General features: G+C 41.1%; 1 protein-coding gene across 1 annotated transcript; it reads right to left on the bottom strand.

Annotated features, from left to right (window-relative positions):
* Positions 1–4830: 4830 nt before the first annotated feature.
* LOC311043807 (WD repeat-containing protein 88-like) lies at positions 4831–12473 on the bottom strand (the record flags this gene model as incomplete). The annotated part of the gene is made up of 11 exons (XM_084055173.1): positions 4831–5281; positions 5656–5754; positions 5875–5943; positions 6338–6420; positions 7161–7345; positions 7482–7611; positions 7957–8095; positions 8952–9015; positions 10095–10183; positions 10768–10878; positions 12366–12473. 11 exons carry the CDS (start codon positions 12471–12473, stop codon positions 5159–5161), a joined length of 1200 nt encoding a protein of 399 aa, XP_083911299.1. The 3' UTR covers positions 4831–5158.
* Between the last annotated feature and the right edge of the window lie 633 nt (positions 12474–13106).

The following is a 13106-nucleotide window of genomic DNA, read 5'->3' as shown; positions in this document are numbered from 1 at the left end:
GGGGTGGGGGGGTCTGTGTACAAATACATATTAATTTGGGCCGGGGGGTCCTTGACATGAAAATGTTTGAGAACCACTGGTTTAAACAACATTAGGAAACAAGGCCAAATAAGAAACTACACTTCAGAAACGAGCCCAAAAACCCGCAACCACCAATATTTACAAGCAACTTTACAGAAAAACAATCCCAACGTTGCTTATAATAAACAGACATGGCAACCCTGATTAAAATACTGCTGTCAAGTCAACCACTAGGAAAACGTATACGACTTCCGGCGAAGGCTTTTCGAAATAAAACCTGTTATACTGACCGTTATATTATACCTACCTCTATGATACTGATGTTGCAAGCGATGATGTTTTTCCTATAACTTTTATAACTAAATTGAGAAATCGTAAATCTCTAAAGTGAAGAAACAAGATTTTTTTTGTATTGGAATATATATTATATATAATTGGTATGATAGTGTAGGAAGATCACAAAAAAAACCGTCCGTAACTTCCTCTTTCTAGATAGCTAATTCTCTTAACGATGCTTGTTACTTTCCGGTCTGCCGAACTGGAGGCCGGGGTTCGCTTCCAGCTTAGGTTGCGAAAACGTTACAATATTGAAGAATAGAGTTTCTCATATCTAAGCATTCTAAGCTGACTGAAAAAAAGGAAATAAATTAAGATCATACGTCAAGACCACTCCACCTCTTGGCGAATACAGACACTAAATAGTATGTGTACTAACTGTTATTATGTATTTGTAATAGGCCCATCTTGTTATCTGTGGCAGTGTGTTGTTCACACGACTACACCAAACAAATGTTTCTGATTGAGTAATGATGTTTCTGATTCAATGCATTCCACTATTTATTATTACATTTTAAGTTTTTATTTTGAAGGAAATATGCACCCTGTTCAGCTGCCTGCAAGCGAGTTTTTAAGTGTTTACATGATTAAACATGCTTGAGTTCAACCAATGAATTTTAATTTACTCTCTAGGTTTTGTTCAGCCCTTTTCTTTCTCTCTCTCTCTCTTACACACGTCCCTTCCGCTGTTTTCAGATAAAGCCGTGATTTGGTTGATCAGTGTCAAAAGGCACTACTGAGATTCGAACTCAGGATCTCCTGTTTACTAGACAGGCGCTTTAACCAACTAAGCCATAGCGCCACTGGTACTTATGGCCGACAAAATAGCTCTATAATCATGGACACTATACTTACACTAGTTTTAAATATACGGTTACCTACTTTAATCACATTCACATATACACATAATGATGTAACTTTCAAATGTATTGTCACTTCACAAGTGTACACTGGGTATGTAGGAATGGGTGAAATCATTTTCTGCAAGTTTCAATTTTTATATCTACGAGAGTCTTAGCAACCACCACCCAGTTTGCCCTGAAATTTCACCAGTAAAGCCCGTATTTCTCCGAACATGTACCAATGCAAAATATAAGGTGCTTACCCGCTTGCCCCAAATGTTAACTACGTGTCCGGCGTGTTTGTGCAATGTATTATATACCTTTCAATAAAGAAGTGTTTTAATCCCATCTGTGGCCGAACGCCATTCCTTCCCCCTCGTTTACTTCCTGTTTAAATTGAGTGTAATTCCGGTTTTCACCGGATGCGCCCCGTCACTATCACCCTATGACTATCATCCATTGGGAACTTCCAACAGAATCGGCCAAAGGCGGGATTTAAACATTTTTCTATTGAAAAATATCGACTTTGCACAAACACGCCGGACACCTAGTTAACATTTCGGGTAAGCACCTTATATTTTGCATTTGTACATGTTCGGATAAATACAGGCTTTACTGGTGAAATTTCAGAGCAGACTGGGGGAGTGGCGGCTAAGACTCTTGTAGATACGAAAGTAAAAGTTCGACTCGATTAAATACATCTACGATAGTCTTGATATAACTAAGGCTAATGAGATGTATATATACACTATATATGTATACTTTTGTCGGATATGACTAGCCCTGAAACATGACTGTCATACCATGACAGACGAGCGCCGTGAACGTGAACCATATGGCTAGCATGTGTGGGGTCATGGGGTCATCATCCCTATGTTCCCCGGGTTCTATGTTCCCCCACTAAGGTTAGGGTTAGGGTTAGGTTTAGGTTAGGGTTAGGGTTAGGTTTAGGTTAGGTCCTATGTTCCCCGCTCTCCCTAGGACAGCGGGGAACATAGGTACGGTCCCTATGTCATGCCCAGGTGGGAAAGTGATTAAATAAAGAGAGTGGAAAAAAAGAGTTCCGCAGTCTATTTTGCAACATATCAAGGACACTTAATATAGTATTTTAAAAGTTTCAACATAAATACCTTAGATTGAGATTGATACTAGCCTAGACATTTGACTGAATGTGTTGCATCTAGTTGTCTAATCTGGGCTCACTCAGATGGACAGCTTTCTGATTTTTCCACCTTAAGGCTAGGGCTGGCGCTGGAGGTCCAGACCTTACACAAATCTGTCTATTCACGTTGTAAAAAGGCTACATCCTCAGGCCGCCACTCGCTAGCGTCTGTTTGATTAGATGTGCCCGCCCCGCACCTATCCCTGCTTTGCATAAATCTACGCCATCACACACATACAGTATAAACAACACAGACAGAGAGCTCAGTTTAGAGTTAAGCAGTCAGCATCTGATCTGATCTGATCTGATCTGATGTGAGCTGCCTCTCATCAGTCATCATCATGAGTGCACCGTTTGTCCAGAGAAAACTTATTCTCGAAGCGAGGCCAAGACCTACACCAGCAACCCTGCCACAGGAGGCCCCTGTTGATGCTCTACTGCCACCGACGGCTGAAGAGCAAATCGATGATCTGTCACCTATTGACGAACCAGAGCCAACATTCCTAAATACTTTCGTAGATTTGGTGACCCAAATGTTCGGTGATGCTCCATTTGTTGGGGAGCAAGTTGCGTTGGACATAGCTATATGATATGCGCTATGCTGGACATTCCCCTCAGAGGGCAGTCAGAGGACGGGCTCAGTACGGGTAATTTCTCAAAGAGATATTCAAGTTCATGTCAAGATATGATCCAGAGATTGAAAATAGACTGCCAAGAAATGCTAAGTCTATGCCACACACAAAATATTGTCCACCAACCACACAAAGGCTGAACTCAGTGGACAATATTTTGCCATCCTCGTAGAAGAGTATAAAGATTGTGACAAACGGGACCTAGTTGTTGTTTGTGTCCGATTCGTCCTCGGAGGGGTCATCAAAGAACGGGCAGTGGGCTTCGTTGAAACCGCGGAATTGTCCGCACCGGCCATAACACAGAAGATCCTGGAGGTCCTTCAAACTCTGGAGTTGGATCCTTCTCTCTGTGTCGGGGTCTGTTGTGATGGAGCATCGGTCATGTCCTGGCACAGGGGAGGAGGGGTGCAGGCGCTCCTGAAAGAAACCTTTCCAAAAGCAGTGTATGCACACTGCAATTCTCACCGGCTTGATTTAATGCTCTGCACGGCTGCCAAAGCGCCCTATGATCTTGTTAGCCAATTTTTTGACATTGTGAATCAAATACACAACTTCTTCACTGGGGCCCAGAGGCACGCCCGGTTCCTGGAGATACAAAGGGAGATGAAAAAAGGCCAGTGCATGGAGGAGCTGGAACGATCTCCATGGAGCTTAGAATCTGTGTCACTGCACAAGCTATTGCAGGACCTAGACAAATTACTGAAGGCTCTAGCTGAATATGCTGACACTGACATGATGATGGGCAAAGTAGAAAAGAGGCAGAGGGCCTGTTGCTACAAATGGAAACCAAGAAATTCCTGTTTTTGCTTGTGACATTTTGCAAACTGTTTGAGAACAGTGATTTTGCCACAAAGGGGTTACAGAGCGCAACACGTTGTGCAACAAACTGTATATCTTTTATTGAAACATTGAAAGCAAAATATGCGATTTTCTGTGATGATTCAGAGGGTGACTTTGATAAAGTGCTTAGACTGACAGAAGCATTGATGGGGGAGCATAATGTAGCTAACTGGGATATCACTCGTTCTCGTAAGCGCAAACTGCCTGCAAAATTTGACGACTCTGCTGTCACAACATGGGTGAACTATGTCAAGAGCAATGATGATTTAAGGTCACTGTGGAACTGTGTTCTAGACAGGCAGATAACCGAGTTGAACTGTCGGTTTACAGAGGACACTTATGGAATCATGAGAGCTTCGGCCTCTCTCCTACCTGAATCTGACACTTTTGGCATTAAACAACCTTTAAAGGGTCCATGTGATTTGTATGGGATCGTAATCTCTGATGCTGAACACACTGTGTACATTGACTACATGAAAAGGATTATGGATCAGGAGAAATGCCCCACATTAATTGAAGTACTGGACAGCTGCCCTGCAGACTATTTCCCAAATATTAACAGTCTATTGAGGGCCATCATAACCGTCCCACTAACATCCTGCAGCGTTGAGAGACTTTTCTTCGCAACAAAGACGCGCCTTTTATTTAGCCTTTTATTTAGCCTTTTATTATGTTAAAAATGAAACTTTTTTATGCTTACCAGTTTTGTTTTTCTTGCCCTCCATAGCATGTTAACAAGTGTAATTTGTATTGTCTGCCAAGACATGTTCTGATTGATCTCATCACCTGCTTGTGGTTCAAAAAAGTACAAAATAAAAGTGTTCCTATCTATGAAAATTGTCATGCTAATCCTTTGGAGAAGAAATCCACCGCTCATTGCAATATGTAAGAAACAAAAAAAGAAATAGGCCCACCTAGATTTTTCCAGGCCCACCCATTAGACACGTTCTGCATTCGCCGATAACTGCAGCAGAGAACGTTTTTTTGTGACAGTTAAACAGGTTGTTTGTAATGATATTAATATCAGTTTTCATAAAGTCTTTATACAGACCATGCATGCCCAGGTGTCACTTTCCCAGCTCTATAATTACCTTATTTTAAATAAAAGGTAAAAAACATTCTAAATAACATCACTAACTTCCTGTTGTCTTAGTATATATCGTGTTATTCCATTTACTGGACTCTGTATTCGTGGCCAACACAGAATTTGTGACATTGTGAACCAGTCTCTAGTCTAGACTAGAGAATACATTTTCATATTCTGCTCCATCTTGTACAAACTTTAGTTCTTACTCTCATGCACAGTCCATTGCCATTAACATGTGTCAGCAGATTGGGGGCTGTGCTCTGTAAGAGTTGGGAGATTTGAGGCGACAGAACACACACTTGGTGATCAGGTCCGTTGTCTCCAGTCTGGACACAGAGAACGGCTTCCCACACTCCTCACACTGAAACACACATCACAGAACATTAATGAATGTTAATATGTAATGTACGCAGAATTACAAATATTGAAATAAGGCCAACTATTGCAGGAGAAAGAGTAAAAGCACTGGCAAAAGTACTGGCAACCACGTCACAAACCCTACCATCCCTCATAACAGGCGAACATTTGGTGGAAAAAGCAGTCACCAAAAATAGCAGATCTACAAACTCAAAATGCGGCATGTTGTGATGCGTTGTGAGCTTGTAGATCGGCTATTTTCATCAAAAAAAAATGGTGTAGAGGGGAAAATGGAGGGAACCAAGTATAGACCCCTGGGAGACCCCTGTCAATGAAGTATATAGGGTGTCAGTGGTTAAAAGATGTTAAAAGTCCAACCTTGATGACGTGAAATCCCATCCCCTGTTCCCTTCTCTTCTCTATTATCTCTGGGATTTCTTCACTGTGCTCTATGTTCCACAACCTTACTGTACGGTCCTAGAGAGAGAGAGAGAGAGAGAGAGAGAGAGAGAGAGAGAGAGAGAGCGCTTCATTGATTGTCATTGCTGTGAGTAAGGTCAATTGAGGACAGTGAAGGACATGACTGGCCATGTGTACCTTGGAGGCTGAGGCCACCCATTTTCTGTCAGTGCTTATTGACACATCTGTCACCCAATCACCATGGCCCTGGGTACAATTCAAGGAAGCAAAATGTAAAGAAAATGGAAATAAATTATAAAAATTAAAAATTCTAATCCATACTTGAAATTCAATGTTATTCTGTAAAACCTGTGATTTGCAAGTAGGAATGAAAGCGAGTGAGTATATGACAGAGTGTGTTCATATATTGATGGTGCGTTACATTTTAAATACTAGGATATGAGTGTGTTTAGTATGAATAACTGCAGTAGCGAATATTATAGCAGGGGTTCCGAAAGACCCAAAGGAGAAATGTGGTATCAGCCCTGGACCAAACATCCTTTAATTATTTTGTGAAGATTTCAATGTTTAGGATTTTATTCCCGACCCAATACAAATGGGTCTGTGACACAAAATGGGAAATACTATTATAGTGGCATACCTTCAGAGTGAGTGTATGACAGTGCGTGTCCATATCCCAGAGAATGGCAGTCCTGTCATAGGATCCAGACACCAGTAGTCTACCTAGACAGACAACAAGAGAGGAGAGCATAAAAGATCAGGATCACTTATACAAACATATAGTATTAATATGACAGGAAGTGAAAGACTCATCACATAACTCCTCTTGTCTTGTCGACACCTTGTTATCTGTTATCTCATGTACTGTCATCTCCGTAACCAGCTAAAACGTCCTTCATTACATCATGAACTGATACAGCCGGCTAGACTCCTGTATTCATAAATGTCCAAATGTGACAATTGTTGTTAACTAGTTGTACGAACTCTTGTTTTATTTTTGTATTGTTTTATTGGATCTTGTTTAGTCGATACACTTATTTGTTTTAGCTCGTGCTCATTTGATTTTGCCATTTTTGTCTCATCTGTTTAAGAAAGTAGGTAGCTGATATATTGCACTTTTACCTTAGCGCTAGGTATACTCTTGGTTGCTTGTTTTTGCAGGAAATGTACTTAAAACTTCTGGTGATTAGTAGTTTTCGTTCCCTACCTATGTTGAATACACTTATTGTAAGTCGCTTTGGATAAAAGCGTCTGCTAAATGACTGTAATGTAACAAGTTACAGAAAACAAAGGGTTCTCCTTTACTGTCATACATTTTCTCTGGAATGAACTATTTGATTGTATCTCAGTCCGCATTTTGTTCCTATATGGCTCTGCGTTCCTTATTATTATTATTTAAAGGTTGATCTTTACTTACAATATTTTTTAGATCTTTCAGTAGTGTAAATGTTTCCAGTTCTTACCATCAGATGAGAAGAAACAGGAGCTGACACTACCAGCATGACCTTTACTTAGTGTCAACCCCCCGCTGGAGCGAAACCCTCCCGTCTGAATGTCCCACAGACGCAGAGTTTTATCCCACGAGGCAGTGCACAGAAAGCGACCGTCAGACGTGAAGCAACAGTTGGACACAACGTTGCTATGGTTACTGCAGGGAGAGACAGAGTGAGACAGAGGGGCAGAGAGCCAATTTCCATGTCATTTCCATATTGTACATGTATAACGGAAACATGAATGACATCCACTCTGTTAAACCCAGCAGTTCTCAGTGGCTAATCAAACACCTGTTGATGCTGATGGTGGTTTTCAGAGCCAGCAGGTCCCACAGCCTGACTGTCCTGTCTGCAGACACTGAGGCTACATGCTGGCCTTGAGAGTCAAACCTGCACCGCGTTATGGTGGACCTGTGATGGTCTTGAATAGAAAAGGGAACATACATATGCACACACAGACAGACAGACAGACAGAAAGACAGACAGATACCTTTATTGATCCCGTGGGGGAAATTCAAGCGCCAGAGACAGCACAGCAGTAAAAGTTACAGATACAGGGCATGGAAGTACGTTAGATGCAGAAGAGTAACATCACAATAAGACACCTTCAAACTCATTTTAATAAATGTATACAGACTTATACAGAACGCATGTTAAGTTAACCTAATAACACTACAACTACTTCTAATGTTACCACTACTGCACTGCTTCTACCAGCACTGCTACTACTAGAACTACTACCCATTATACTTTTTAATGATGTTACCTGTGATATGATGTATTTTCTGTCCTGTGTTAGTATCAGAAATGTAGAGGGCATTTTCCGTGTCTGCAGCACACACTACTAACTTCTCATCAGCCGACACGCTGCAGGACGTCAGCAGACCTGCGTGGCTTGACTGCCACTACACAGTATGACATAGAAATAAATCACACTATATACATAAACGCACAGTCGCACACAGGAACACACTATATATCGTCGCTGTCGGGTGGAAATCTTGTATGTCCAAAACCATTACTTTTCAGGAGCTGGACTATAACCTGTGTTCCAATGGATCCGATGTAGTTATTGTTCAGTCACAAGTTCAAGAACTTTTCATTCGTTAAATATTTATAAAGCCACTGACAGCATTAACCACTTCAAAATCTTTCAAAATATCCACTTAAGCTTAAAATGTGTCACATCATGACGTGTTGTGAGCTTGTAGAACAGCTATCTTATAAATAGATTTTTATCTGTAACACTTGCATGACAAATAAGGGCATACATTTATTAAAAAACATAAAAGGTTGAAATATGGAGATACAAGGTTTCTGCCCGACAGCAACGATATTATACACAGAAACAAATTGCCAAACATAAACTATAGAACATAAGCAGACCTGCATGATTGGACCTCCACTACAGATAACACACACACACACACACACACACACACACACACACACACACACACACACACACACACACACACACACACACACACACAGAGACAGACAGACAGACAGACAGACAGACAGACACACACACACACACACACACACACACACACACACACAAACTTACAGAAGGAGGTGATGTGATGATAAGAGGGGGGGAAGAGGAGCTGATATCTTGTTGGAGTGAGGAGAGATGATGGTGATGATGATGATGATGTGGGGTGAAGAGGGTGATGATAAAGAGGAGATGAGGAGGTGATTTGATCACGGGGAGGAGGTGATTGGGTTTGATGATAAAGAGACAGTAAATGAACTCACCAATCTCTGTCCTGTCTCCATGTCCCAACAAGCCATAGACTTATCCCATGATACTGTTATTATGCTGAAAGACATTTCAACAAGAAAGCTTTATATAAAATATTAAGCATTGAGACACAGGTCATTAAGACAGTGAAAAATAAACATGATGAAAGGACATTTGAATACAAAAAGTACAAAAAAATATATAAAATTAAACAGTGCAGAAGAAATTATTAAAAAACCTCAGTAAAAGGCAGCAGGTCTGAAATCAGCCTAAACCTAGTATAGACAGGAAACACCTGTCCCCCTGAAAGGAAACACCTATTACCTCATAGACAGGACAAACCTATCTCCCTAATAGGAAACACATTATTACCTTACCCTTTGGATGTAACTTTTACCCCTTTCTGTTTGCCAAAACTAGCCAATACAAGCTACAAGCTGTGAGTTAGTAGATCGGCTATTTTCACCGTCAAAATTGGGATGGTAGGGTATTGGCTGTGCTGTGTGTTCCAGACGTTTTCTTGTTATCGGATATCTTGTGTGTCCATGTGTTCCTGTTTGTTCCTGGTGTGTGTGTGTGTGTGTGTGTGTGTGTGTGTGTGTGTGTGTGTGTGTGTGTGTGTGTGTGTGTGTGTGTGTGTGTGTGTGTGTGTGTGTGTGTGTGTGTGTGTGTGTGTGTGGGTGGGTGTGTGTGCGCGTGCGTGCGGGTGTGTGTGGGATGTGCATATGATCCAGTGAGCAGGTCTTAGAGTAGACAATGGGCACTGTAATAAAACCCTCAGCTTGTGTCAGCTCAACAACAAACCGTTTTTGCAATGCCTCCTCAGCTGTTTCCTACTGTCTGTCTCTCTTAGTCTGTCTTGCTTTCAGCTTTCCTACTGTCTGTCTCTCCTGAACAGTGATTCTCAAAGTGGGGACCGGAGACCCCCAGGGGTCCTTGAGGGGGTTCTAGAAGGTCCCCAGCTAAAGGAGTTAATATAGCATCAAAATGTCAGTTTAACCACTTCAAACCTACAAGATATACAAGCTCACAACGACACAAAAACAAATGACACAAAATATTTTCAGACGGGGGTCCCCGGACAAGAACACATTAATGTGAGGTTCCTTGACACGAAAAGGTTTGAGAACCACTGCTTTTAAGACATCTGTACCTACCTGTTCTTTCCTGGGACCAGGGCACACTCACTGATGGTGTTCTCATGACCTCCCTCAAACACACGCAGTTTGGAGCAGCTGTCAGCATCCTGCATGTCAATGGTTGCACACACACACTTACTATATGTATTAACAATACACATTAAAGCAGCAATCCAGAATTTATTTAAATTGATAAAACGTTATTTTATCCAATCTGTATGGTTAGAATGTAGTAATACAATATAACTTGCACATCTGCACTGGTTGGAGGTGTTCTTGATACATTTAGACCCTGGTGTTAGGTAGGACAGGTAGTTGACAAGAAGTACTACCTGAAGCTCATAAGTGCAATACCCCCCCTGAACAAGGCAAGTGGGGTTGCCTCTCCAAGCTGTTTATCTGTGTGGGTCTCCAACAAGTTAGGTCTCACTACGCTTTGGGTTTGCATGTTGCAGTTAGGTTTCGCTTTGCGTGTTGACACAGACAGAGAGAGAGAGAGAGAGAGAGAGAGAGAGAGAGAGAGAGAGAGAGAGAGAATGATATGATGATGAGAGGTGTTCACTTGATCACATCTTCTCACCAACTAAACCCCTGACGTCCCTGTCCTCATCTAATCTTACAATATCACTCTAATCTACATGGTTCCACATGATGTCAGTCTTATGTACATTTATAAATTGTTAGTATTTACCCATATAATAGCAGTCTTGTCCTGAGAGCTGGTCAGCATCTTTGTGTCGTTAAAGCAGAAATGACAGCTGGTCAGACTGCCTGTGTGTCCTTTCAACACCTTCAATGGGATCTGCACACATTGAAAATCACATTATATTGTAGGCCAGTGTTTCCCAAAGTGGGGCGCAGGGACCCCCATGTGTCCTTGAGGGGGTTACAGCCAGGTCCCCAGCTAAAAGATTGGTAACTCTGAGAGTTACGGGAGGTCTATGATCTAATGCAGTGGTTCTCAAAGTGGGGTTCGGGGATCCCCAGGGGTCATTGAGGGGGTTCCAGGGGGTCCCCAGAAAAGGTTGTTAATGTAGCGTCACAATCATTTTAACCACTTTATTGATTTATACATTGGCTGTTCAAAAATAGCAGATCTACAAGCTCACAGCGCGTCACTCTGTGCTGCGCTGCAAGCTTGTAGATCTGCTATTTTTGATTTATTTTTGAAAAATATCAAAAATGTTTCGGATGGGGATCTGCGACCAAATATATATCATTTTGGGGTTCCTTGACATTAAAAGGTTTGAGAACCACTGATCTAATGCAGTGGTTGTCAAACTTTCCCATGTCAAGGACCCCCAAATGATTTGGTCGCAGACCCCCCCATCTGAAAATATGTTGTCACACAGCCTAGGGTCCCCTTTACAAGATTTGTGTTGTCAAAAAAATCTAAATAAAATGATTGTCAATAGAAAATGTATGTAGGGTTAAAGACAAGTGGTTGAACTGATTTCTGATGCTATATTATCAACACATTTTTCTGGGGACCCCCTGGAGGTCCCCGGACCCCACTTTGAGAACCACTGATCTAATGCATAGTAAACTGGGGGAACTTGAAATGAAAACATCTGAAAAGCACTGTAGGCTATACTACAATCTTCAGACTAGTATGTACATGTACGTTAGACATTCAAATTCTAAACCTCAGCAGTTTTGTTTTCACTGCAACTTCCAAACTACTTTCTTTCTTGGCCACAGGCAGCTCAGGGTCTATCCAGTGTTGGAAAGTAACTAAGTACATGTACTCAAGTACTGTACTTAAGTAACATTTTTAGGTATTTTTACTTTACGGGAGTATTTCCAATTTTCAATTTTTCTTTTACTTCTACTCCACTACATCTCAGAGGCAAATATTATACTTTTACTCCACTACGATTATTTGGCAATTTTAGTTACAAGTTACTTTGTAGATTTTGATTATTATTATAAAACAAACATTAATCACTTCAGCCCTATATATATTTCGGCCAGATGCGACGCGTTGTTAATGTAGATCTGCTATTTTCAATGAGTATTTTTTCCCTCTTTTGAGCTCTTTTTTCCCTCCACACCTATAACTCTTTGCCAAAAATAGCCGATCTACAAGCTCACGTTGTGAGCTTGTAGATCGGCTATTTTTGGCAAAGAGTTATAGGTTGAGTTAAGGGATGCTAGGGTTCAAGTGGTTAATGTAAAAAAAAAAAAAAATCCTATCACACAAACATTTGGCGGACCCCCTGTAGTAACTCTGAGGACCCCCTAGGGGTCCCGGACCCCCTGTTGAAGACCTCTGTTCTATTCTCTTACCTTGCAGCGAGCTTCATGCTCCCACACTGACACACTCTCCTCCTCTTCCTCAGACTCGTCTAGGGACAAAGGGTCGATGTTTTTAGAGGACATGGTCCAGACATTCATCTAGTGTTTCAACTTTAAGCAGCAGAGAACAGGGTGTTCATTAAAGTTTACCAGTCGCCTCGCTTGTGCCCCCCGCTGGGTTTCCATAGCGACAATAAGGCGCTGGGCTGTCACGTCGATATTGGTCACCTGTCGAATTGTGTGACTCCAGAGGTTCTTTTTATTCCTTTCTTTAGGCAGTGGTGGAAGAAGTACTACTCACTCAGATATTTTACTTAAGTAAAAGTAGCAATACCACAATGAATGTAGAAATACTGTTAGTAAATACCGGACTTTTACTTGTAACAGAGTATTTCTACATTGTATTGGTACTTACTTAAGTACAAAATGTGAGTACTTCTTCTACCACTGTTACTATTCACATTAAATAGACAGAAAGTAATCCTATTATGTACCTGTGTCTTAAATTAATTCCCCAACACTGATAAGTGATAATACCCTACCTACAAATATTTAAAAAAGAATTCAAGGGTTGCAACATAATCTTTATTTGTTTTGTACAGTATTTCCACTGGATAACTTTAAATTCAATATATATTTGTCTTTACATTTCTAATGTTCAGTTTAGGTGTATCATTTTCTCTTCACTCATTCATACCGTCGGTAAAGTCAAGTCACAGTTTAAGATGAAAA

The sequence above is a fragment of the Gymnoscopelus microlampas genome (genome assembly GCF_963454915.1).
Source record: "Gymnoscopelus microlampas genome assembly, chromosome: 1".
NCBI lineage: Eukaryota > Metazoa > Chordata > Actinopteri > Myctophiformes > Myctophidae > Gymnoscopelus > Gymnoscopelus microlampas.
The sequence above is the reverse complement of the archived record's forward strand: the minus strand, read 5'-3'. Positions and strand labels throughout refer to the sequence as shown.